The sequence below is a fragment of the Salarias fasciatus genome, chromosome 14 (genome assembly GCF_902148845.1).
Source record: "Salarias fasciatus chromosome 14, fSalaFa1.1, whole genome shotgun sequence".
NCBI lineage: Eukaryota > Metazoa > Chordata > Actinopteri > Blenniiformes > Blenniidae > Salarias > Salarias fasciatus.
This window is the reverse complement of record NC_043758.1, coordinates 24257423-24282187: the sequence shown is the minus strand read 5'-3', so window position 1 is coordinate 24282187 and position 24765 is coordinate 24257423. Positions and strand designations below refer to the sequence as shown.

The following is a 24765-nucleotide window of genomic DNA, read 5'->3' as shown; positions in this document are numbered from 1 at the left end:
TAGAAAAAGGAATACAAGAAAATAAATTTAACTCGCATTACCGGCAGACACCAGCTACATGGAGTTAAGATGATAAAATCAGTAATCACCATTTTGTTCAACCAAAAACATAAGATTAAAATCTAAAATGTTTTTATCTCCAATTCCAAAACTGTTGGGACAACGGAAGAAATCTCTAAACAGGAAATTTTGTAACTCTTAAAAAAAGCAGATAAAACTATTCATCGTTGGGTAGAAATACCAAAGGTTGAAACTAAGATTTTACTTTCACGTTTGGCATCACATACGATGGATTTTAAAAATTTCTGTTTCAGACAAACTTATAAGTTCAAAACAGTTTAAAATCCTTCTCTACATTTGCACAGTAAATAACTGGGATCCCTCTGAGGCTGTACTTCCCACCAGTTTCTTATGGATCTGACAGCAGGTGGAAGGCAGCATGAGATCAGGCTCTCCAAGGACCCACACACTCAGGCACACACTTCTGAAATACTAAATTATTGAGGAAAAACAGGGCTACTCTATGTAGTGTTGGCATTCTGTCCCAATGTGTGCATGTCATCTCCTACAGCCGAAAAACATCCGTTAAAGGTACATTAGTGACAAGTAATTGACCGAAGGCGTCTCTCTGCATTTGATGAGATCAGTTAAGCTGGGTAAAGTGTAAACTGTAAAAGATGGGCAGATAAAACACGGACACCAGTGAGAAGAAGGTGATTCATCTCTATGAAATTCACCCTCGTCAGTCTGAAACCCGAGCGGGGATTAGGTGTGTCGGCCGCCACTCAGCGACCCGTTTCAGCCACATCCAGAGTCAATCCTGCAGTAGATCCTGTAAAATGGAGAGTGACAGACGGGGGGCTCCCAGGGGCTCCCCCGCGGCTTTATGGGTCGGCAGGTTAATTCATCAGCAGGTAATTGGCATGGAAACACTGATAAGCCCCCCGAAACGGGAGGTGATCAGGGGTTTGTTGTCTTTTGACGGGTGGGGGGGGCGATGGGGGACGGATGAACGGTTTTAAGCAGCTACGAGGGACTGTGAAGGTAAAAGATTACATTTTCACACTGATTAACGGATAAGAAGCTTTGGCCTCACTCCAGGCACCATGGGATGTGATGGGTGTGTGTGTGTGTGAGTGAGATGTGTGAGTCCTTGTTCACACCAGCAGGACACTGAAGGCAATTACGGTTTTAAGCCAGCGGGATGGAATCAATTATCACACGCCAACTTCCTCAAGCCCATCCAAGTTCTATTTATTATTTTAGTGCTAGGTGGAGGAGGAAAAACAATCTTTACATAAACTCAAAATTAATCAGCTATTTATTTGGAATACGCTTATTTTGGAAATGGGTTTCTCCATGTTTTTTTGGAAATACACTGAAAATTAATATTAAAAAGTAAGGAATTTGGAATCAATTCAAGGTTAACCTTTTGATCAATGCTGGAGAAACAATCACAAGAACAGTTTGTGTTTTATTCTCATACAAAACTTTCCATTTGTCACTGCGAAATCCGGATATATTTCTCGGTTGAGGTGTTGGAGACTGCAGGAGCAATCTAGAACAATCACACTGCTCTTTCATACCAGCCTGAACGCCGGGCCTGCGGGGGACATTAACACTTAATGTGGCTGCCGACCCTGTTATTAGCCTAAGCTGAGAGTCTTTACTCATGTATGAGCGGAGTAGTAACACACTGACACTTGGCCTCGGCAGGCTCAGCTGCACACTACAAACCCCCTTTGATAACCTTATGCTGGGAAGGGTCGCGTTACGTAACTTGCACAAAAATAATGTTGACTGTGTTTAACTGGGAGAGGAGAAAGATGGTGAAAACTGTAAGAAAGGCCATCCGCTGCAGAAAACACGCGTGTGTGATTTCACTCGGCTTATAAATCATTGTTAACGGTCTGAAGAGGTCGAGCAGACCCTCAGCAGTCGTCATCTTGTATATACACAGTTCCATTGTGCTGCACTTGTGGGTTTTGAATGTTTCTCTGCTCCGTGCGTTCAGCTCCTGTGATCCATCCTTCAGCATTAAGTGATCTCTCTGAAAGCCCTCTTCTCCACGTACTTCAGCTTGAGCCGCCTCTTGAACCTACGACACAGACAAAAAAAAAAAAAAAAGAAAAAGAAAGAAAGGAAAAGAAACATTTTACTCGGCATCCGCCTCATGAATCCATATGTCACGGTGGAGGTCTGATGAGATGTTACGTAAGAGCAAGGCAGAGGTCCTTACTTGGCTCTTTCTCTTGGCTCAATGAGGTTCCTCTTCTGGAGGCTCTTGAATCGGTCCTTGAGGATGCTGCCCTCTGGCTGCACAGACGCAGTATTACAGGGATGGTTAGAAAAAAAAATAAGGCCATGTGAAAGACTCAATACACAATTCCCACCCAAATCATAAAATCCCATTCACACCACAGAGGCTGATTTAAGTGTTATTCAAAGGACAGAACGGCAGGAGATAAGAGAGTTCTCCACAGGCAATTACATCAACTTGAAAGTGAAAAGATGCCCGTGGGGAAACTGGGTCGAGAAGCATTAAGAGGAAAAGGATAAAGCTCGGAATAAGACAATACAGAATGCTGAAGATAACACACAGAACCAAACTCATTACAGATAAAAGCGTGCGTCCTCGCCGGCAGAGGTCAGGGTGAAAAACTGCACATGTTGAAGGAATACCTTGAGCTGCCGCAGGGTGCCGGCCAGCTCGTCACTCAGCTTCACCTCCAAATCCTGAGGCTGGAATCTGTTGAAAGGAAGGAAGAAGTCATTTAACAAGCTGAAAAACAAAATCAATTCAGGCAATTGAAACTACAGCGTCAAGTGCTGACTGCCATTAAAACAAATCTCAAATTTTAAGGCTTAAAGAATGTACATACAATAGTGTAAATTGTTTGGAAAGAACTGTTGTTTAATGTCCAGCAGCTGTTTGTGTGGTTGGTCAGATCATCCCAACGGCAGTGTGAATGCATAATAGCTTTTAGCTACTTAAATCTATGTCATCTAAGTACGAATTGTAATAAAAGGAGCTTTTCGTTCAGCGCTGGAGCTAATGCCGGGTTACTATGGGCGAGGGCAGGATACATCTTGGACAGATCTTCAGTTTATCACGGGGCAAACACTCAAATTCACACTTATTCACACAAAAAAAACAAAGTTTGTAATAAAAACTGCGCTGTGTCTGTGTGTCATGTGATGAACTGGTGACTCCCTCCCTCAGTGGGGATCATCATCTGGCCCTTTAATTAAGACTGATAAAGCAAATGTATAAAAATGAATGGAAACTTAACATATGGGTGATGTATAATGTAATAATGACCTCTACTGTTTCTGCATGGCAGGAATATGGTTCTATATTTTAGCTTTAGATGACTTATTCAGAGATTTCACTACAGTCACAATTTAGATGAGTCTTCCCTCAATGTTTAAAAAAACAAAAATTTACACAAAATACGAAAATATCCAGTATTTGCAACAATTTACACCCTCTTCAGTTTTGGCTTCTCGCCATATTACAAAAAAAAAAAAAAAAAAAAAAAAAAAAAAAAAGAAGAACAGATTGATGTGTGTACTTGAGTTTTCCAAGGCGTCTGGGCTGAGATTTCTGCGCCTCCTGCTTGGCTTTGCGGCTGATCTGTTTCTGTTTGGTGGACTGCTCCCGCTGTTTGATGGAGGCTTTAATGGAGCGCAGCTGGAAGAGCTGCTGCTGCCGGTCCGTCTTCTGTCTGTCAGCAAGTCGCTGCTGCTCCTGGAGAGACGTTAAGAAGAGCAGAGGTCAGAGTTTACATGGTGAGGCAAGGCTGATACTGTGATCATTTTCTTTTTTTGTATAAATATTTATATAAAAACACAAAATAATCACATTAAAAAAATAGAAGAAGTTTTCACAGTTGTGTGCGTACCTTTATTTTGAGTGCCTTCTCTTTCTTCCTCTGCTTCTCTGTCTTCTTCTGAGCCAGTGCGATGGCTCCCACGGCAACATCCTCCTCCTCTTGGTTAGTAGCTGCTTCTGCTTCATCCTCCTCTTCCTCCTCAACCAAACCCTCCACCTGCTCGCGGAGTTTCGTCTCCTGCAAAAAAAAAAATAAGGAGGAACTGGTTAGTAGCTGCATGAATACGGGGGGGAAAAAAAGATAGAGGCTGTCTGAATGTGTCATGTTTACCTCTGTAGCCGTGTCTTTTTTGTCGAAAGCCAGCTGTCGCTCGATTTTGTCTTCCTGCTTTTTCTTCTTCACCTCCACATCGTGAGCCTCCTGAAGCAAAGCCTGTGTTCACAGAGGGAGGGAGAGTCACTGCAAATTCAACCAAAGCACAACACAAGGCCGTGAACGTATTCTACAACACACTAAATCCAACATTTTTTAAATGGTACAGCTTGTATATTGATTTTCACAATACCTGGTGGGAGAAGAAGTCTGGATTGTACGATCCTCCCGGGGCGATCACCTCCACGGCGGGAAGCACAGACGGCTTCTCCTTCAGGCTCTCTGGACGCTGAGAAAGGACGGCGGCCGTTACTTTCACTTTAACTTTCAATAACAAAACGTTTGATAACAACAAAACAAGGATTTCTTGTCTACAGCTTATTACTCTCACCTTGACGCGCTTCTTGCCCGTCTGCTGAAGATACCAAGGATCAGAGGAATCTTTGGCTGCAGTTGAAACACAAAGTCAATTTTGAATCTTCAACACTGATTTTTTTCTTCCCAACATGTACAGAGCCCCATTTTTTAGTGATGGTGTTTAAAATAATCTAAGCAGCCTAATAAACAGGACTCAGGGGAAATAGCCTCAGACTGGGCTCGGTAAGTTTTAATGATTGGTCACTAATGTCTACAGTGAGACAACAAAAGACTTAAGATCAAGACGCATTGGATGAGTTTAATGCAAGTCATTTTTTTTTTTACCAACACATATTTTTCTAGCACTTCATTTTTACTTTCTCATCAACTCTTTTCCCCAAATACACAAAATAAGCTATTTACAGATAAGGATTTGGCTTTTATGGCCAATGGAATGCAGGAAGATTCCAGTGTAACTGGAGAGGAGATATCACTTACAGAATATCACTTACATCTTGTGTCGATATATATGCTCTTCATTACATTACACCCTGTAATTAGGTGGCAAAGCAATGTTTTCAGTTTATATGCTACTTGAGTGAATTTGGTATGGATAGTAAAACACTACAAATTCCACTGTAATATGTTTCTGTAATGTGTGTGATATTCGACCAGTAAAAGCACAGCTTAAAAACACACTTTTCTAATTTCTTCCTTTCAAATGGAAAAATGTATAAGTGTATGTACAAGTACATCCTAAAATGTTTGCATCTCCTGCACTGGGAGCAGAGAAGTTGCAGGTCTGGCTTCATGAAAAGCCAGAAATTATTTGACATAATCATCAAAACCCAAATTAATGCATTTCTTTCTGTCCTCAGATCCCAGAAAACCGTTCACACAACGGTGATCTGAGCACCATGCTGGTCTTCACATTTCCACGAAGGAAATACTGGGAGCGCAAGGATGGGATCATCACGGGAGACACGTGCATGCAGGTGCACGGGGTTCAAACTCACGTTCTTGTCCCCATATGTCGTAATAGTCTCTGTCTGGGTTGTTGTTGGCCTCCGTCACTGCTTTCTTGGTCGTTCTGTCGACGGGCCGTCTGTTCAGCAGCCGTTTCTGCTTCCGTGGCACCACGCCGTTGGCTGCCAGCTGCTCGGCCCTCTGGGAGGCGCGGCGGAGCTTCTTGGCATTCGGTGTCTGGTGAGCCAGCACGCTGAAGAGGGGGAAGGCAGATGAGATGCTCAGTGTGTGAAACAGGAAGTGAGGAAAATCTGACAGGCGCAAAAGGATGATTACTAAATGCATCACGCCTCTTTGTCCCGAGTGTTTGCACATCCTCAGATCTCAGGACGCCGTTCACACAACGGCCTCCTGAGCTCCTGTGTGTTGTCTTCACATTCCCATGAAGGAAATGCTGGGAGCGCAAGGATGAGATCATCACAGGATACACAAATAAATAAGACTTAAAATCATCTCAAGTCACTCACTCAATATTAAGGAAATGTGAAATACTAAATTCAATGTGAATAACTTAGAATTTGGAGCACATAAAACACTACTATTAAGGCTATCATTGGCTGCAATGGGGTTAAATGGGAAGTTAACTATCAAATTGAAGTTACACTAAACCCCCCCCCCCCCCCCCCCCCCCCCCCCCACCCAAAGGCCAGCCGAGAGACGGAGTCCCTCCGGGACCCATCTGGGCAAAAAGCCTGATGAGTTCACATTTTAACTGTGCACTTGTCGTCAGCTTTCATTGATGCTAATTAGAATAAACCTGAAGTTTAATAGTCTCAATGTTACACAGAAAAACATCGCATGATTAAGAGGAAAACTATAGCAGTACACAGAATATGAATATCATACATTATAGTGCTGCCACATTAATTAAAAGGTCAGCGCAGTGTGAGCAATTTCCCTCAAAGGAGTGGAACCGAGGGGTCACGCAAACTAAACCAGTTTCATGACGACTATTTTCTGACAGGAATAAGTATATTTTTAAAATGGGTGGAAAGTTAATTGTGTACACCATTTATTACTGATTTAAGTGTCCATTGGGCTTCATATTATTCTGTTCTGAGGGGTTTGACAGAAGCAGCAGTCTGGAGGAGAATTACTGCCATCTAGAGGAAAAAAGAATGTAGAGCAGGGGTCTGCAACCTGCGGCTCTATAATTCTGCTGTGGCTCCCTGAAGCTTTCACTAAATTATATAAACATTATGTGATCATTTTAATTTAATTTACACAAAAATCATTTTCAAAATAATGTATTTCTTGCATTTAAAAAAAAAATACCTAAATTAAAAAAATGCTGAAATGATTCCAATTCTAAAATTAGACAAAACCCCAAAAATACAAAAAAAAAAACCGACAACAACAACAACAAGCAAAAAACTGATTAGAAAAGAGATTAAATGATTGAAGTGGCTGAATGTCCCTTCCTCCTGTGGCCGTAAGATTCTATCACCTCTGTGTTTATATTAAACACTATAACCTTCTCCGTGCTTGATACGCAACCTTCTTTCTATTAATTCTGTGTGGATCATTGCTTAAAGGAATTTCCCTCTGGGAAAAATAAAGTATTTCTAATCAAAATGTGAAATTTGTCTGAAAAATGTTGAAATAGAAAGATGAAACTGCTAAAATCAGTTTCAAAAACGGCTGGAAATATATTTAAATGTTTGCCATCCAACGTTGTTACTAAAGCCTCTTAAAAATACATTTTTTGTACATATTTCAACACTACTACACATTTGAAACTTTGGAAGCTGTGTTCGCCTCATCCCAAAAGTTGATTGTGTTTTGTGGCTCCGGGAAAATTTGATTTGGTAGAAATGTCGTATAAATGGCTCCGTTGGTCATGAAGCTTGCAGATGACTGATCTAAAACAAGTTGTGTTGACAGTTTAGAGCTGTGTGAAATTCTACCTGGATATTTTAAAAATGACTTTCACTGTCCCATGAAGCTGGGAGTGAATCACTCGCACGGAAGAATTAAGTGAAAATTTGGTCCAGATTTTAAAAATGCAGTAGACAGTAAAAGCTGAAAGATTCATTTCAAGGCATCACTGAACCTGAAGACAGACATAAACAAAGCGTTATGAAGGGAACTGACTCTTTCGGCGGCAGGACAAGCGAGTCGTTCTGAAGGATGAGGTCGATCCTCAGGGGGCGAGACGCTTTTCCTTTTCGTTTTTTACCTTCTTCGGGTTCTGCTGTTTTACACAAAGAAATAAAGAGATCAAACAACCTCAGAAAACATACCATTTTAAGGAAAAAAAACTTGATTTAGTCCTTTATAACAGACAGGGAATTCCAGGTTTACCTTTCTCTTCAGCTTTCTTTGGTTGCCCAATATCCAAGAAGAACAAACTGTCATCTGTCTTCTCAGACAGCAGGCCTCTGAAACAGATGAACAATAAGGTTAAACAACTGACTAACCTTATATCAATTGTTCTTTGCTGGTTTGTAAATACTTAGTAGAGTTTGTTTCATTCTTTAAATGTTTGAAAGCTTGAGGCATTGTTTTATTAGGATACATTTATTGATTTACCTTAGAAAATGCATAACTTTTACACTGAAGACACCATACAGAATTCAGTCTTCTGAAAAAGATTACAATTCCTACAATGGAAGAGACAGCATTAAAATCCTCTTGTTGCTTAAGGAACAGTAGAGAGGAGCTAATCTGGCTGTCAGGAGGATCTGGCAACCACTGCCCGGCCATCATTGGAAGGGTGTTCACGGTCAAAACACTTGATGATCAGTGGACGGTGAAAAAAAAAAAAACTTGAGACTGGTTAAGGCTATATTCACTAAAGTGAACGAATGAGAAGCATCAGAACTTAGATCATCCGAAGGTGTAGGTGTCGCCATGGGGTTTGTATTTTCTCCCTGAAATAGCACGGGGTTTCTCCTGGTGCTCCAGCTCCTCCACTACAGCTTAAAGACAATAGATTCAAGTGGTGATATGAACTGCTACAAAGGATGAGTGCAGATGAGAGTATGTTTGCCTTGTTGGGAAAGATTCCGGGTTGAGAACATGAGTGGATAGTTAGTAGTGCCTACATAGATAAGGGGAACTTGACCCAGCATGTTTCTTTTACACCAGATCATGCAGACAGCTAACTCGACAAGCAGCAGCCACTCGTCTGGTTTATTTTTTAGAACACTAACCCGGTTTTAAAACTGAACTTTGATATGAAACTAGTGCTCTCAGAAGATGGTCTGGTTTCAAAGTGAGGGTAAAATATACCAGATAAAAGAGTCTGCGAGTTGAAGTAAAATCCTCTGCTGTGGTCGGCTCTCGTGGCTAACTCACCCAGTGGTCCTCTCCTGATGCCGGATGTCCTCCAGAAAGTCCTCCACATCGTTTACGTCGCTGTGTTTGTTCCAGTTCTTCTTCTTGTTTTTGTTTACTCGTTTTCTTCGACTGCTGGCCGACGGTGCAGATGCGTTTAAATTTAAAAAACCGGGCTGTGAAGCGGCCACGCGTTTCACTCGCTTGGCGGCCGCCATGTTGGGGGAGGACAAACAGCGTGACTCTTCTTCCCTTCCCCTCTGGTGCTGTGGTGACGTCAGTTTCTCCCCCTGCAGGACGGACGGTGTAAACGCAGTAAATTTGCATTATATTGTGTAAAACTGTTTATTAGTGTCATAATTTAAAATACCTTTTAATTTTCAAAACATTTTTAATCAGCCATAACGTGGATTTTAATCACAAATTGAAACAATGGAGACACAAAAGGTTTGTTTAAAATAAATTGTATTATGCTATTAATAAAATAAATCCAATAAAAAAAACTTTAAATATAGTTTAAAAGTCCTCCTGAAGGAACTAAACTCTAACCTTCAAGTTGAATTATGTTTAGTTTTCTTCTTGCCATGGTTGGTGCTTTTGCTGAACATACTATAATATATTTACATGACTGGAGTAATAGGGGTGTAAATAAAGAAGGAATAATATTAAAAACTACTTTAACATTATTTCCAGTTAGTGTTGTTGTAATTTGTCATGTTGCAGCATGTGGTTAATATGTTTGTCCAGATGCATGATGGGAAACGTGTCTCCTCTAGCTCTCCTGTGTTCTTTCTCTTTTTTTTCCTCCCTTCATTTTATAGCGAGAACAACGCTTTAGACACTCAACAATAAATCCACATTTTTAAGCGGCAATCTGTCAGAAAGTTTTCCCAGGTGAGTATCACTATTTGAATACAACTTCAATCTATCGTTTAACGTCGTGTAAATGTGGAATTGAAGTGTATTTTCGTTTATTTTCGGTGAAAAAGAAAACGAGCTGTTATCTGCTTGCTCGGGGAGTCGGGGACCTAAAAAGCACTTCTGATCCGCTCGAATTTGACTCGGAAATGCGCCCAAAGTGAGGGGTCATCTGACAAAATATCGTTCACGGATGGATCCCTCGACATGTCTAGTATCATCTCCAAAAAGTAAATTCCACTTTGGTGCGGCAGTTTTTATGTTGTTCCGTCGTTTTTATCATCACCCTCTTCGTTTGGTACACCGATTTTTTCCTTCCCGTTTACATTCTTCAAGCCAGTCGCCAGCCATCATCTTTGGGTTCGCTGGATTAGATACACCGCGCAGCCGGCGGGGGCGGGGCGGACCGGTTTTCCTTTAAAATAGCTCATTCTGAATAAAATAAACATGACTTGTGCTCAACCGGCGAGCCCAATATGAAGAAACGAGCGAACCCTTCTTCATTGCGCAAGGGGCGTGGTTTGAAGCACGAACCTCGTATGATGAGTGGTCGAAGTATTGACAACATCCCGCCCCCAAGGCCCGTATACGTAATCTGATTGGTTTACCTGATAAAAACGTTTTCTCTGATTCGGTGTACCCGCTGCCACTCAACCTGTAGCGATTGCATAAGCTCTCAGGACAAAATTTGAAGAAATTGAAGTGATGCGGATATTTTTTTTAATCCCACAATTAATCTAAAGAGTAAAATCTTTTCTTTTGGACAGTGATATTTTATATTTGGGGAAATACAACTGCAAAAATAATTTAATATGTTTTGTTTACTGAACAATTTCAGCAATAATTTCAATTTGACAATAAAATTGTCTTTACTACTTCATTCAAACTTAGTTTAAGTAAAAAAAAGTAATAAGTGTTGTTTATAATATCTTATACGGTCAGACCAGAAAGCCCTACAGGATTTGCCTTTTTTTCTGATGTAAAATGCCAAAATATTTGCCTCTTCTTCAGGTGATCTGTCGTAGCCATGGCCCGTACCAAGCAGACTGCCCGTAAGTCCACTGGAGGCAAAGCTCCACGTAAGCAGCTGGCCACCAAGGCTGCTCGTAAGAGCGCACCTTCCACTGGTGGAGTCAAGAAGCCCCATCGCTACAGGTGAGACTGATAAATACGGATCTCAACGCTGGTTTCACTGTTAGGTCACAGAGAAACAAAACCAACAAAATAGTGATGGATTTTTAAAAGTTTAAGTTAGATTTTCCATTAAACAAGCTTTAAATGTAGTGTTATTGTGTGTATATGGCACATATAAATATAATTTCTACTGAGAATGCTCTGTTTTACCACAGTTCTACAATGTGATTCATGTTTTTGTGAAGGCCTGGTACTGTGGCTCTGCGTGAGATCCGTCGTTACCAGAAGTCCACTGAGCTGCTGATCCGCAAGCTGCCCTTCCAGCGTCTGGTGAGAGAGATCGCCCAGGACTTCAAGACTGACCTGCGTTTCCAGAGTGCAGCCATCGGAGCTCTGCAGGTTAAAAACCACTCATTTTAGTTCGTATAAATACTTGTTTGAGCCAGAACAAGGCGGTCCTCTTCAGTCATGTTGGCTTTACTTACACTTGTCTTTTCCCTCTCTGCAGGAGGCCAGCGAGGCCTACCTGGTGGGTCTGTTTGAGGACACCAACCTGTGCGCCATCCACGCCAAGCGTGTCACCATCATGCCCAAAGACATCCAACTGGCACGTCGCATCCGTGGAGAGCGTGCTTAAAAGTGTTTTCTTAGTTATATCCTGTCCTCTTGTCCCCCTTCGCCACTTGTTTCTCCCTTTCCTTCCTCTATACTTAGTTAGTAGTTTGGTTTGAGGTTCTATATATCATATGATTGTGATAACCGTAAATGTGTGATTATGTCTTCTTTGGTGCTACTATTAGCAGATTTTCTTAGAGGTATCTTCATGTATGTTTCAAACTTTGAATCACAGTAAAACTCATCAGTTGTAATTAGTATGCACACAGGAATGCCTTGTCCATGAATAAGGTGTTTTAGCAAGCCAAGAATAGTGTGTGATCTGCAATGACCATAGGAATTAGCATTAAGGTTCAGACATTTTCATCTTTAGACGGACACATAAATTGATATAATGGGTCTTTTGATTCATTTCTGCATTATTTTCATTTGGAATCTGTTGTAAAAGTAGTGAGTTTTCTTTTTTACAACAATGGTGTATTTCTACTGTTACTGTTTGATGTATCAAAATACAAAAGATTGATTCTGGTTGTCAATTAGAAACGTCATTGTGCTATGATGACACTGCATGGTTTGACAGACTACAAGCGGCATATATGTAGCAGACCTATGTTGATCATGTTTTGATTTTTCAGCCATGTTATTGGTAGGTAATGTTTTGGCTTTTTTTGTTCCTCTCTCAGGTTGGTATGATAACCTTTTTTTTTCTACAGTGTTTTTGATTTATGTTTTCATTCATTTTTAAGAGCAAAATATTTGTACTCGGAAAATCACAAACATACATAATAAACTGATTATTGTGGTTAAAAAGGGTGTCTATGTAAGAGTCTGTTGGGACACGGAGAAATATTGAAGTTGCATAAGCACTCATAAGACACATTGAGTAAAGTTTGTGTACACTTTTTGTCACATTCAAAGTAATAAAAACTATCAGATGTATCATTGATGAAATTACAAAATGTTTTATTAAACAAAAAAATCAAACTCCTTAAAACTTTTTGAGAACTTTCAAATGAAAGGGCTACAAAACAGTAAGAAGTTTAATTTTCATAATGCAACTCAGAAATTAACCTTTGAAGGTAATGTCTAAAAGCAAATATATATAGCTCAGAGGTCTTCAATCATTAAAGGATGCTCAAAAGTAAAAAAAAAGTAATCGTGCAGTGAAAACATTTTAACAGGAGATTTCCATTTAACACGTTCACTTAATTTTAATGATATTCAAGCAAAGCAAGTAGATGCTTGACAAATTGTTTTCACTAAAGATATGGCTTCACCCTATACAATCAAACATCTTTAGATATATCACCAGTGTAAATTCAAATACTCTAATAACTTTGCATTTAACAAACAAATTGGAAAAAAAAGCTCAAGGCAAGGTGCAGGTGGACTTCATTGTTGGGCAGATGATTCATATGTATTTGAAATGACAAATTCTCAATACGCATTTGGATGTGTGCTTCAGAAATACTAATTAATATTGGCACTATAAAAAAAGTTGAATTTAATATTGGCAAACTAGGCTAAGAAAAAATTGAAGTGATAAGATCAAGATAGCACTTGTGAAGAATTTGTATAGTTGTTTGTCATTACAAAGCAAAGCAATATACATTTTTACATACAATATTAGTAGATGGAGTAGGGAATATTTGGGATTGATGAAATAAACCAATAACTTAGTTTTATGTGCAAAAGACATTTCTATTCATAACAGTGTTTCAATGTGAAGAAGAAAATTAGGGACGCCAAAAAATGTTTAAAAAAGATTTTTCTATGACACTTTTATTTTAGAATTCTGAACATTTTTACCTGAGATTTCTTAATGGAAGTCAAAATTCTGGCCTTTTTAGTCTGACATTAATGTTAGAATTCAGACCCATTTTTGTATGAATTCCAACTTACATCTCAAAGCAAAAAAAAGGCTTTTTGTTTATCTCATCTTTTAACATTTAAATCCTTGCTAAATATTAAAAAAGATTATTTCTCATCTTAAAAAATAGTGTAACAATGATTTATAATCAAAGCTTTGTGACTTTCATGAAGGTCAGCACGTCTGAAACACATTTGAGCATCTATTTGGTGTAAAGTAACTTTTCTGATGACACCTACTGTTGTTCCAGGCAAGTTGTCATTTTATTATCGACTAAAATAAAAAAATGTAATACAATAGAGGCAGCTTGTCCACTTTATGTAAAAAAGTGTGAAAATGCTTGATTAAAACAATATAAACAAAACTAATATAAACACCATATAAAGTGCATTTGTGTAATGTCCCAATAAAAATGCTAAAAAAGGACATTTAGGTTAAAAAAATTAAATATAAAGTACATTCAGATAATGTCCCGGTAAAAAGTGACAGATATTCAGGTATCATCCAGGTAAAAATGATATAAAGTAAATTTAGGCAAAAATGATTTAATACACTCAAGTAAAAATGACAAAGTACATCAGGGTAATATACTAGTAAAAATAATAAATAAGGGGAAAAATGATTTTAAAATATACATTCAGCGAATGTCCCATAAAAAAAAAAACTAAGTAAAGATACTCAGATTCTGGTAAAAACAATAAAAGGCACTTTACGGTAACTTCCTGGTTATAAAAACGATAAGAAGCACTTCGTGGTATAAACAATATAAAGTAAGTCCAGGTAAAATCGACAAAGTATGTTCAGATAAGGTCCTAATGAACATAAATACTATAAAATACACTCTTTCAACTTCCCCATAAAAACGGTATAAAGTACATTCGATCTAAAACACAAAGTACACTGAACTAAAAACGATGAAAAGTATGTTCCGGTAACTTCACGAGTTGTCCCACTCGTCTCGAGCTGTAACCGTAAAAATGAACACTGTTGCATTGTGGGACGATGATTGACGCGGCGGCCATTTTCCCGCTGGACGCTGCTTCCCATTGTGGATACGAAGAAGAAAATAGAGACAAGCGAAACATTTCCCACGACTTCTACTCACTTCTCCGCTCGGTAAGCCTTCTGAAATGTACCACCGCGTCTGTTAACAAAGTTTATTTTTTAAAAGTTTTATGTATTTAAACCTTTAGCGGCATTTCGTGGAGTAAAACATGACATTTGTGTCGTGTGAAAATAAGCAGAGGCGGCTGTCGGAGCGGCGCTGGAACGCAGTCTGTTCTGTTCAGAGGAGGGCAAATTCGGTTTCAAATAAATGCGCCTGTTCAGCTCGGTTCTACGCAGCCGTTAGGGACCCTTCAGTCCCTTTGCCACCATCTATGGGTTCCCTGAAGTGTCTTCTCTGTTCTTCAGCTATTTTCCGACACGCGGGTTCAGCAGTTGTTCGTAAAATTTGAGTTGTTTAGTGCTACTCCTTTGCTCTTCTGCCCTGGGTCTTTATCCCGTTTGCGCATTAAACCGCCGCCATCATCAGAGCGAGGTAGGCGGGCCTAGCAACAGTGGAAGGCAACTGTAGAGCCCGCCCATTTTTCCAGATTCTGTGAGCCGATTGGCTCTCAGATTGTATTTTTGAGCCGCACTTGCCCAACCAACCAATAAAATAACTGTTGGTGTTTGATTGATGCACGTCCGCGGATCGTAAATGAGTGCGGCGTATGTTTACTAACTGAAAAGTTAACTTAATTTAAGTTCTGTTTATTTTTAAACATGGACAAAATGAACGTAGACAAATAGTTAAATGTGAATGTTATAACTGCAGTTTTTCCTTCATTGGCCCGAAAAAGTGGGAATTTTTCTTTCCAGGTCTTAGTGACGTATAACTTATTTATACTGGTATCGTATTTTTGCTGTAATTAGTCAATGATATGAATTCAAAGTTTGGAAATTATTCAGTGGATTATTTAATTTTTCCCAGATGAAGTCCGTATGTATTTGGATGATGAGATAAGTTCATGTTGAAGTTCAGTGTGGGAATAAAATATTCTGCCATGTTACTGTGAATTTTTTTTGTATGACAATTTAAGAAGTAAGTCAGGTGCTTTAAAAAAAAACTTCTCTGTCTCTACACTTATAAAGACTCTAAATGCTATTTGTATTCCTCAGGTGATCTGTCGTAGCCATGGCCCGTACCAAGCAGACTGCCCGTAAGTCCACTGGAGGCAAAGCTCCACGTAAGCAGCTGGCCACCAAGGCTGCTCGTAAGAGCGCACCTTCCACTGGTGGAGTCAAGAAGCCCCATCGCTACAGGTGAGCCTGCAGAATATGGTTCTCAAAGATAGTTTCACTGTTTCACACAGAAACAAAACTAACTAAATAGTGATTAATATACTGTACATGCTGCACTGTGTGTATATGACACATATAAATATAATTTCTTCTAAGAATGCTCTGTTTTACCACAGTTCTACAATGTGCTTCATGTTTTTGTGAAGGCCTGGTACTGTGGCTCTGCGTGAGATCCGTCGTTACCAGAAGTCCACTGAGCTGCTGATCCGCAAGCTGCCCTTCCAGCGTCTGGTGAGAGAGATCGCCCAGGACTTCAAGACTGACCTGCGTTTCCAGAGTGCAGCCATCGGAGCTCTGCAGGTTAAAAACCACTCATTTTAGTTCCTAGAATTACTTGTTTGAGCCAGAACAAGGCGGTCCTCTTCAATCATGTTGGCTTTACTTACACTTTTCTTTTCCCTCTCTGCAGGAGGCCAGCGAGGCCTACCTGGTGGGTCTGTTTGAGGACACCAACCTGTGCGCCATCCACGCCAAGCGTGTCACCATCATGCCCAAAGACATCCAGCTGGCACGTCGCATCCGTGGAGAGCGTGCTTAAAATGCACTCTCTTCCTCTCGATCTTTCTCCTTTTCACCTCCTTCTGTCTTTCCTTCATCTCTCCACCTCTCCGTCCCTGTGCCCCTGGCCTCCCCCTCTCTCCTTTCTCCCTGTGTTAGTAGTGTGTAGAGGAAAACTGATTATATTATAATTAAAGTGTATAGTCGTGTTTTTCTTAGTGCTCTCGGCAGCAGACTTCTAGGTACTCTCTTTTTGTGCATGTACCGTGTCTTTGGTGATGAGGTCCCCCTCAAGCACACGTTTCCTAGTTTCCATCGTTCCTGCGGACAGCATGAGGAAAACAGTGGAACTGGAACAGTGCATTTAGGAGGGACAGACACTGGGAGAGGACAGGTATTTATCTGCTGCGGAGGATTCTGCTCTCATCTGTGCAGCAGGGTGCTAGAAGAACACACCCGTCCTCTTCTGTTTCCACTTCTTTGCCTCCACTCAGACACAGGCTGGCGGAACCTGAGGCTGGATTTGTCTGTCCCTGCGTGTGTGTCTGCCTGAGTGTTTGCCCTCATCGCCACAGAAAATTGTATACAGTCCATCAGCAACTTTGGAGAAGTTGATTTGCTATTATCATATTCATCATTGCTGTCATCCTTCATTTTAGATTTATTTTCTTCCAAATAAGCCTCACACATGGGATTTAAAAACAAAACAAAAAAGAACTTCAACAATGTTTGTGGATGATACAGAGATGGGGGGATGAATCGGATTGAAAACCAGAGAACAAAAACAAACAGATTTGAACTATTTTTTCTACTGAAATGTGACGCTACTGACTTGTTCTGACACCAAAGACCGATCCTCTTTTCGACACTCGCTTCCCAACTGACCACGGAGTTTCAACTCAGCTGTTTTTTGTGGTGTTCAACTTAGGTTCATAAAATTATGTTAAAAGCTAAACCTGGAAGCTTAACATTGGTGTCAGTGATCTTGTTTTTTTTAGCAGTGGCATTTTATATCAAAGCTTCAAGGTTTGTAACTTTCTATAAAAACCAAAAGTTCTCAAAGTTTAAAAATGATTTGAAAAAAGTGAAGTGATTGAAACGTAAACTAAATCAATGTTACATGACTAACAACCGTAATCCCAGTCATGTTTGCTGTGCACATCCCCCCGTGCTTTTTCCTCTCCGCTTCAGTTGATCATCTGTATACCGTTTCTCAGGTTGACTTGCCACCTTTTAACTTAAGTTGTTTTTTTTTTTTTTTTTTTTTTTTTTTTCAATTTGATTTTCATTTCTTTTTTTTTGGGGAAGTGTTGACTATAATGTTTCAATTTAACAATGTTTGTAATTTCCAAATTTGTCATATAATGTGGTAATAAATGGATGTTACACACACACTCTGCCGTGTCAGTTGTCCATAAATGCACACTGGATCACAATAAATTTATTAAGTCACAGTTTTAGAGAAAGTAGTGATTCAATGGGCCGTTATAGCAACATTTAGATGTTCAGTAGGATCAACAGTTACCACTTTACATTAAAATAAAATCAAAACCATCCTGATGCTCAGTTCTTGCGATGCATGGAACAAGTGAACATGTAGCAAAAGAGCTACAATTATGTTTTGTGCATTGAGAAGCATCCTTCCAAAGGAATCGTGACCACAACAGCTCCAAAAATTAAAGAATGGTTACTCCACTACACTCCCACAGTCCAGAAACATGTTACTGATATTAATTGTTGACTCTAAGTTGTCTGTATGTCTGTGATGGCCTGCTGACCTGTCCAGGCTGTATCCTGTCTTCACTCATCCTCAGCTGGGATTTGCTCCAGCACCCTGTCACCCTGCAGTTTCTGCAGAAGACAGAAGGATGCAACGTTTAGAAACAGCCAGCGATCTCCTCTTACTTTTATAGTTTGACAGGTTTGCCACTAGATGGCAGAAGAAGACAGCGCTTGAAATTCTGGTTACTCCACACAGATGATTTAACAAGTGAATGTGCAGCAGCACGTGGAATAGTGCAGAGCAAATAAATAAATAAATAAAATAATAGTACAAAGCCATATTAATGTGTTGCAAAGATTTATATTTTTAAAATCTTTTACACTGCCGATGCAGTATGATTTGTGTTTTAATCATTGCTAATTGAGCTACACACACAAATGCATAAACACACATACACATACAGTAAGCATACACAATGCAGGGCAATAAACACACGCACACACACACACACACACACACACACACACACACACACACACACACACACACACACACACACACACACACACACACACACACACACACAGACACACACACAAAGAAACAATCTAGCATTACAATTAATATCCTTTTCTGAGTTGACATCATTCCCCTCATCAGTGTTTCATTTCATCCTTCTACTTCCTTGATTAAAAGGGATAAAGCCATGCCCGCAGGCATATTCATTACGCGCGCGCACACACACACACACACACACACACACACACACACACACACACACACACACACACACACACACACTTTCGCTTGTGCGGCTGTGGTCTCGGCTATCACTCATTACAATGAAACACTCACAGACAAACATCTAATCAAACACCAGGCATTTAATCCTGTTGTTTTGAATCACCAAAACTACAGTGGAACAAACACACATGATACACACTCACAAGTGCACACACAGATGTTCCTCTGAGGAATCACAGCTTTTATCAGTTCAACAGATCAATTACCAAGTGGTCAGTGAATATGCTTTATTTAGAAGTCATGCTAATGCACATGTGTCTTTAAGGTATATTTATCCAACCTTCTATTCCTCATCCATCCTTCCATCTTCCATGCAGACATTATCTGATTTATTTCTCCAGAAAAGTGGAGCCAGTCCCAGTTTATCGTGATGCACCTGTAATGCATTTCCTGGAGAAGTCATCCGTTCATCACAGGCCAAACATAGAGACGCTCACACAATCCCACACACACTGACATTTAAGAGCCATGGCCCTACCTAAGAAACACATTTCGTGAAGATGCAGAAAATTCATACATGCAAACCTGCACTAAAATTGAAATTAGAATTCTAAAGAGAAAGATGATTTTAGACATTTGAAATCTCATCGTGTATCCATCCATCTAACATTACTTCCTCTGATGTCAGGATATGTTCTTTCTGGAGAAATGATGATCAGAAACTAATGTTTCACCAGTATAACTTCTATGTATCGTTTGGTTTTCTAAGTTCGTTTGGAGTTCTAAGGTTTTTGTCAGTGTAAGCCAGAAAAGTGGTACATCAGCTGAGGCCTAATCTGTTTTTTATCCCCAAACTCACAGTTATCAGCTAATTTGTACGTGAAAAATGTAAAAGTTGGATAAAAGAAAAGAAGCTGGCCTAACACCCTGCAAATCAAACAGCAGGATTACTGCATATCAAAAGCAAATTTCTCTCACACCCGCACGGTGGTATGAGGAAAGAAAGGCCTTTGTTATTCTAAACAAAGCTGTAACCATGAGAAATCATAACGGCTGGATTATATGTGCATTGTTGTGAGGTCAAAAAGTGTGCTTGGTAGAAAAAAAAATCCTCAGTTTGACATTGATTGCATGTGTTCGTTTGTATCTTTTTTTTAAATGAGAAACATTCAGTGATTCTTCAGGGAAGGAGCACCATGTGGCACAGCGAACACTGATCATTACATCCTGCCCTATAAGCGTGCTGGGCATATAATGGACGCGAAGAGGTATGTATACTCTTTTCGTGTAAATCATAATGTGTCTTTGTGAGTGTGCGTTTCAGTGTGCATACGTGCGTTCACCTTCCCCAAGGTCTGCGTAGTGCCGCTCCATCTGTGGCACTCAGGGGATTACAGCCAATCTGTCTGTCTGCCGCTCAAAGTGCTGACCGTCAGACCAGCACCAGATTAACATAGTGCTAGGATTGGGAAGGCGTGGGTGAGGGCTAGGGTGAGGGTGGGGGGGGGGGGGGGGGGGGGGGGGGGGGGGGGCACCGGAGAGAAGTGGGTGGATGTTGAGGAGGAGGAGGAGGAGGAGGAGGAGGAGATGAGTGTGTACCAGCGTGCATGTTTGTGTGTCTATTGGGAGGAGGTGGAGGGGCAGCAGGTTGAGAGGTCGACCCCAGATTAGTACACAACTGGTACAGTGTATGTGTGTGTACGTGTGTGTGTGTGTGTGTGTGTGTGTGTGTGTGTGTGTGTGTGTGTGTGTGTGTGTGTGTGTGTGTGTGTGTGTGTGTGTAATAGAAAAAAGGGTGCCAAGGGTGTGGGTGGGGGATGGGGGGGTTATAGGAACAGAGGGGGGAAGAAGGAAGCAGGACAGATGTATGGTGAAGTGGAAGGGGACTGTGTGTGTGTGTGTGTGTGTGTTCTCGTATTTCTATCCTTGTTGGGGCCAAATGTCCCCACATGGATAGCAAAACGTGGAACGACGTGCCTTGTGGGGACCTTTTTCCGGTCCTAAGTAGGAGAAACAGTGTTTTCTTGACCATGTTGTTGTTACTGAAAAAAGTAAAAGTGCAAAAACATTTCTTTAGGGTTAGGCTATGTTGTGGTGTGGGTTAGGGTTAGGGTAAGGGTCAGGGTTAGGGGCTAGACATGAATGGGAGTCAATGGAAGGTCCCCACAAGGATAGAAATACGAGACTGTGTGTGTGTGTGTGTGTGTGTGTGTGTGTGTGTGTGTGTGTGTGTGTGTGTGTGTGTGTGTGTGTGTGTTTTGACAGCCAATATTTTGTCAATAAGGTGGATAATGAGAAAAAAAAATATCTGCAGAACCATCTACGTGCCTACAATTTCAGTTTTGTTTCAGGCCTGACTGGAAATCTTCTCATGTGATATTGGTTTTTGGAAAAAAATAAATAAAAAAGGCCCTTCCAATCCTTATGGAGGCCGTTTAAGATAGATGATCTGTTTATCTTCCATAATGGCCCTGTGTTTCGGCTGGCTCCTGAGCTGCCACGTAAAAAGGACAACACACAGGGTTTAGGTTTAACAGATATTTATTTTTAACCCAAAAATACTCACAAAAAGGGAAACAAAGTTGGAGCAAACAAAAAAGTGTCTGCTGTGGAGTGGAGAGAGACAGTGAGGTGGGCAGTATGGTCTTTACCTGCACCAGCGCTGCCACTGATCACCTCCTACAACAGAGTTTAATGCAGTGATTAGTGCAAGTGCTGCAGTGGCCTGAAACAGAGCAAACACGACTGCTTTTTGAGTTTGAATTGCCATTTACAACACTGAGTGAGTATGTTTTAAAATAAATGCTCAATTTTGTAATTTACTAACTGACTTAAGTGAGGGCTGGCTTTGTTCTTGGGCTGAGACCACTGTAAGGATGTTTTAATCCAATGAGAGCTCACAAGGAGCTAATAAATGCGATGAATGAGTCAAACATTAGATTTGGTTTGAATTTTCTATCATCAGAATTAAACTCTGCTGATCTTGTCATTTTTTACAAAAACAGTATATAGTTACATACATACTAAGCCCTATACCTGCAACATTGTACTATTCTTGTCAGTTTCATCAATACAGGGAATCAACATGTTTAAACTGATCATACCACTGAAGCCAGCAGCTAAATTTCTTTATTCAATCAATAAATCCAAGATAGCTGCATTGGTAAATGTTTCCATGCAGGCTGATGAAATTCAAAGTGCTTAAAGAACAAAGACACAGTCATAATGAAAAGCATGAAATCAAGAGTGTTGATGTAGGTTTTCTTCCTGTCTACTGTTACTGCCTACATCTAAAAACACACGTTTTTTTTTAAGATTAATCATCATAGATTGATGGTAAATGTTGTTGTGTCGTTGGCTGCCTTTCTGTGTTAGTCTTGTGACGGACCGTGTATTCTCTGCTTTGCCTTATTGTCTGTTGGGACCTACTCCATCATTCTGAACTGGGTAAAGTGTATTGCAGGTGGATAAATGGATATTTGCTTTAAACTTGCCTCCTTGTGTCTTTGAAAATCTGCAAAACAGACGCTGACTGTTTGTGCATGTGCACAAATTATTTAATGCCTGAAGTTGGAAAGAAGTATTATTTTTGTTGGTGTGACTCCTTTGTGCCAGTCCATCAACTTGCCAAGTCTATGTGCTAAAGTCACCTTGAATAATGAATGCTGCTACTGATCATGCAAAGTTTGTTTGGATCCAACATTTACAATTTCACTTCAATAAAGTCAGAAGGGAAGAACTGAGTACTTCCTGTATATTTTCATGGGAAGATCGGAGGGTGTGTGTTCACACTTGTCATGTCTGGTCTAGTTAAAAACCTCGCTTAGACTGAGGACGGTTTGAGGAGCACATCTCCCAAACATACTACGGTTTGATTAAATTCCAATGGAAAGCTGATTAATTGGTGTGGGGGGAGTTGGAGGGACATGAAGAGACTGCCCCCCCTCCCCCCTGTTGACATGAAGGGTGTTGTTGTTGCAGAGGGAAGTTGATTTGAGAGAAAACCACTGAGATTGCTGTGGTGTACTCATGCAGGACAAACAGATGAAGGAGCTGGGGGGTGGGGTGGGGGAAATAACTTGACAGTAGGGTGTGGTCGGAGTGGGGAATTGCACCCAGGGATTAACTGTGTTCAGCCATTAGCACAGCCTGATAGTCTGCTGGTAACACGGCTGGGTTCGGTGCAGTCGACAAGAACTTCCCCTGTCGATGCAAACCCAGGATATGAACAGGGATGAAACTAAACAAACATTTTAACTTAGAGTATTAGGAGTTGGATTGTGGGTGAACATCACTAATGGGCCTATAAGTTTGCTTTATGTCTGTTTGTTGCCTTTATTGGAACAATACGGCATTTCTTGATATCTTGACGTGAACAGCTTCCCTTAGAGCCAGAATATAATTTGTATGAGCTGTTGTGAAAACATGGTAGATTTAATACCTGGAAAATTCCATTGTTGCGTACAAATGCACTGAAACTCCGAGTTGACCTTTTTCTGAATGACACAGTTTTAAACGGACAACCTGAAAGTTTGCGAAGGAAAATATATGTACAGGAGGAAGCAATAGACAGAAAGCAACAGAAACTTGACAGCTGAAAACGACAAAAATGTCAGAATGAAATGGGTTTAAAATCTCAAGACTGTAATATTTCAGGATATATTTAGTTTCAAATTAAAATGAAGTCTAAAATGGTTAAAATGGTCTTTAAAATTTGCTTAAGAATAAAGTCAATCAAATGATTTTTTATTTTTTTTTAACCAGAGCACCAGGTGAGTGTTCAGCATCCCAGCCCCAGCTCAACACCAGTGAAACTACACAGAAAATGCTCGGATGAAAAACACTTTGAATATAACATGGAGTTTGTATTAACCACAGACCTTAAAATAGGAATTAAACCAAAAAATAGTTTTACCAAAATCTTGTATTTCCAGATAAATGGATTCTAGAGCCTTGTGACTATCCTAGTAGGTTACAAACACTCAACCCATGGAAATATTAGCTTTAGAAGAGTCACTTATTTGTTCAGTTATACTTTTTACAAGCTCTTCGTTCACTAAACCTGCAGTGAAAGTGTTATTGCTGCACTTACAGCCAGAGTAGTCTGACACTGATGATGAAAGTATTGATGAGAAGTTATACTTAAAACCAACAAGTGATTTTGGTGAAGATAAACAATATTTTGCCATTGCTGTAAACTTCCTTATATCCTGCATATATCCTGAGATGCACATTGCTTAAAGTGTAAAATCAAGCATGCAGGAGCATGTTTTTAATCTCTAGGAAAGTTTTAAGAGATTTATTCTCTTGAATCAGGTGCTTTGGAGTAAAGAAAACAATAAGCGACACGTTTTTGAACAGAGAAAGACTAGAAATCCTGCAGAAGCACCACCCAGAGTGTGTTCGTGCATTTCTTTGTGCAAGTGTGTGTGTGTGTGTGTGTGTGTGTGTGTGTGTGTGTGTGTGTGTGTGTGTGTGTGTGTGTGTGTGTGTGTGTGTGTGTGTGTGTGCTCTGTTGTTGGCTCAGGCCATGTGCTCCTCTAGTCACACTGCTACCAGCAGCAGGAGGGGAGGGAGAGCAAAACCCACAGGTTTTCCTTTAAAGCGCCTTCCAATGAACAATCAGGGTATTACAAGCGAGCTCTGTGCAGCACAAGAAGTGAGAGGAACCCTCTACAGTAATCAAACAGAAAAATGTGCCATATTTTTTCCAAACAATGTTCCCAGTTGAACCACATTTTAGCAAACACATATTCAAATAGGATTTCAATATTGGCTAAGTTAGAAAAGGTGGACAAGTGAAGCCGTTTTAGTTTTTCATGAACTCAACAACAAGCTTTCATATCAAGTGATTTTTTTTAAAGTGGCATTATAAGCTGTTTTCATTCTTTAGTATAACATATACACCTACATACTTCGGTTTTATGATGAAAATATGAAAATGTGTATTTGTATCGATGGAGTCGCACAAAGCGGATATTTGTGGCACGGAGGTGTGATTGGGCTTAATGCCAGTCACAAACAGACTGGCTGGCTGTTGATGTGTT

The 24765-nt window shown here is 40.2% G+C and overlaps 3 protein-coding genes across 4 annotated transcripts; 2 read left to right on the top strand and 1 right to left on the bottom strand.

Annotated features, from left to right (window-relative positions):
* Nucleotides 1-1233: 1233 nt before the first annotated feature.
* On the bottom strand, nt 1234-9160 carry nop53 (NOP53 ribosome biogenesis factor). 2 transcript variants are annotated; one of them, XM_030109030.1, is made up of 12 exons: nt 8892-9160; nt 7896-7972; nt 7686-7785; nt 5582-5784; nt 4600-4655; nt 4402-4497; nt 4167-4268; nt 3906-4073; nt 3576-3751; nt 2683-2749; nt 2240-2316; nt 1234-2098 (listed from the first exon to the last, which is right to left on the bottom strand). In XM_030109030.1, the coding sequence occupies exons 1-12, from the start codon at nt 9086-9088 to the stop codon at nt 2038-2040; spliced, it is 1380 nt and encodes a 459-aa protein (XP_029964890.1). In that variant the 5' UTR covers nt 9089-9160; the 3' UTR covers nt 1234-2037. The 2 variants fall into 2 exon arrangements, with proteins under 2 accessions (XP_029964890.1, XP_029964891.1); XM_030109031.1 differs by having other exon boundaries at nt 7686-7782.
* A 454-nt stretch (nt 9161-9614) lies between these two features.
* On the top strand, nt 9615-12350 carry LOC115400948 (histone H3.3). The gene is made up of 4 exons (XM_030109033.1): nt 9615-9764; nt 10800-10943; nt 11168-11321; nt 11431-12350. The coding sequence occupies exons 2-4, from the start codon at nt 10816-10818 to the stop codon at nt 11557-11559; spliced, it is 411 nt and encodes a 136-aa protein (XP_029964893.1). The 5' UTR covers nt 9615-9764; nt 10800-10815; the 3' UTR covers nt 11560-12350.
* A 2026-nt stretch (nt 12351-14376) lies between these two features.
* LOC115400947 (histone H3.3) lies at nt 14377-17036 on the top strand. Its single transcript, XM_030109032.1, has 4 exons — nt 14377-14523; nt 15571-15714; nt 15900-16053; nt 16163-17036. The coding sequence occupies exons 2-4, from the start codon at nt 15587-15589 to the stop codon at nt 16289-16291; spliced, it is 411 nt and encodes a 136-aa protein (XP_029964892.1). The 5' UTR covers nt 14377-14523; nt 15571-15586; the 3' UTR covers nt 16292-17036.
* The last annotated feature ends 7729 nt before the right edge of the window (nt 17037-24765 follow it).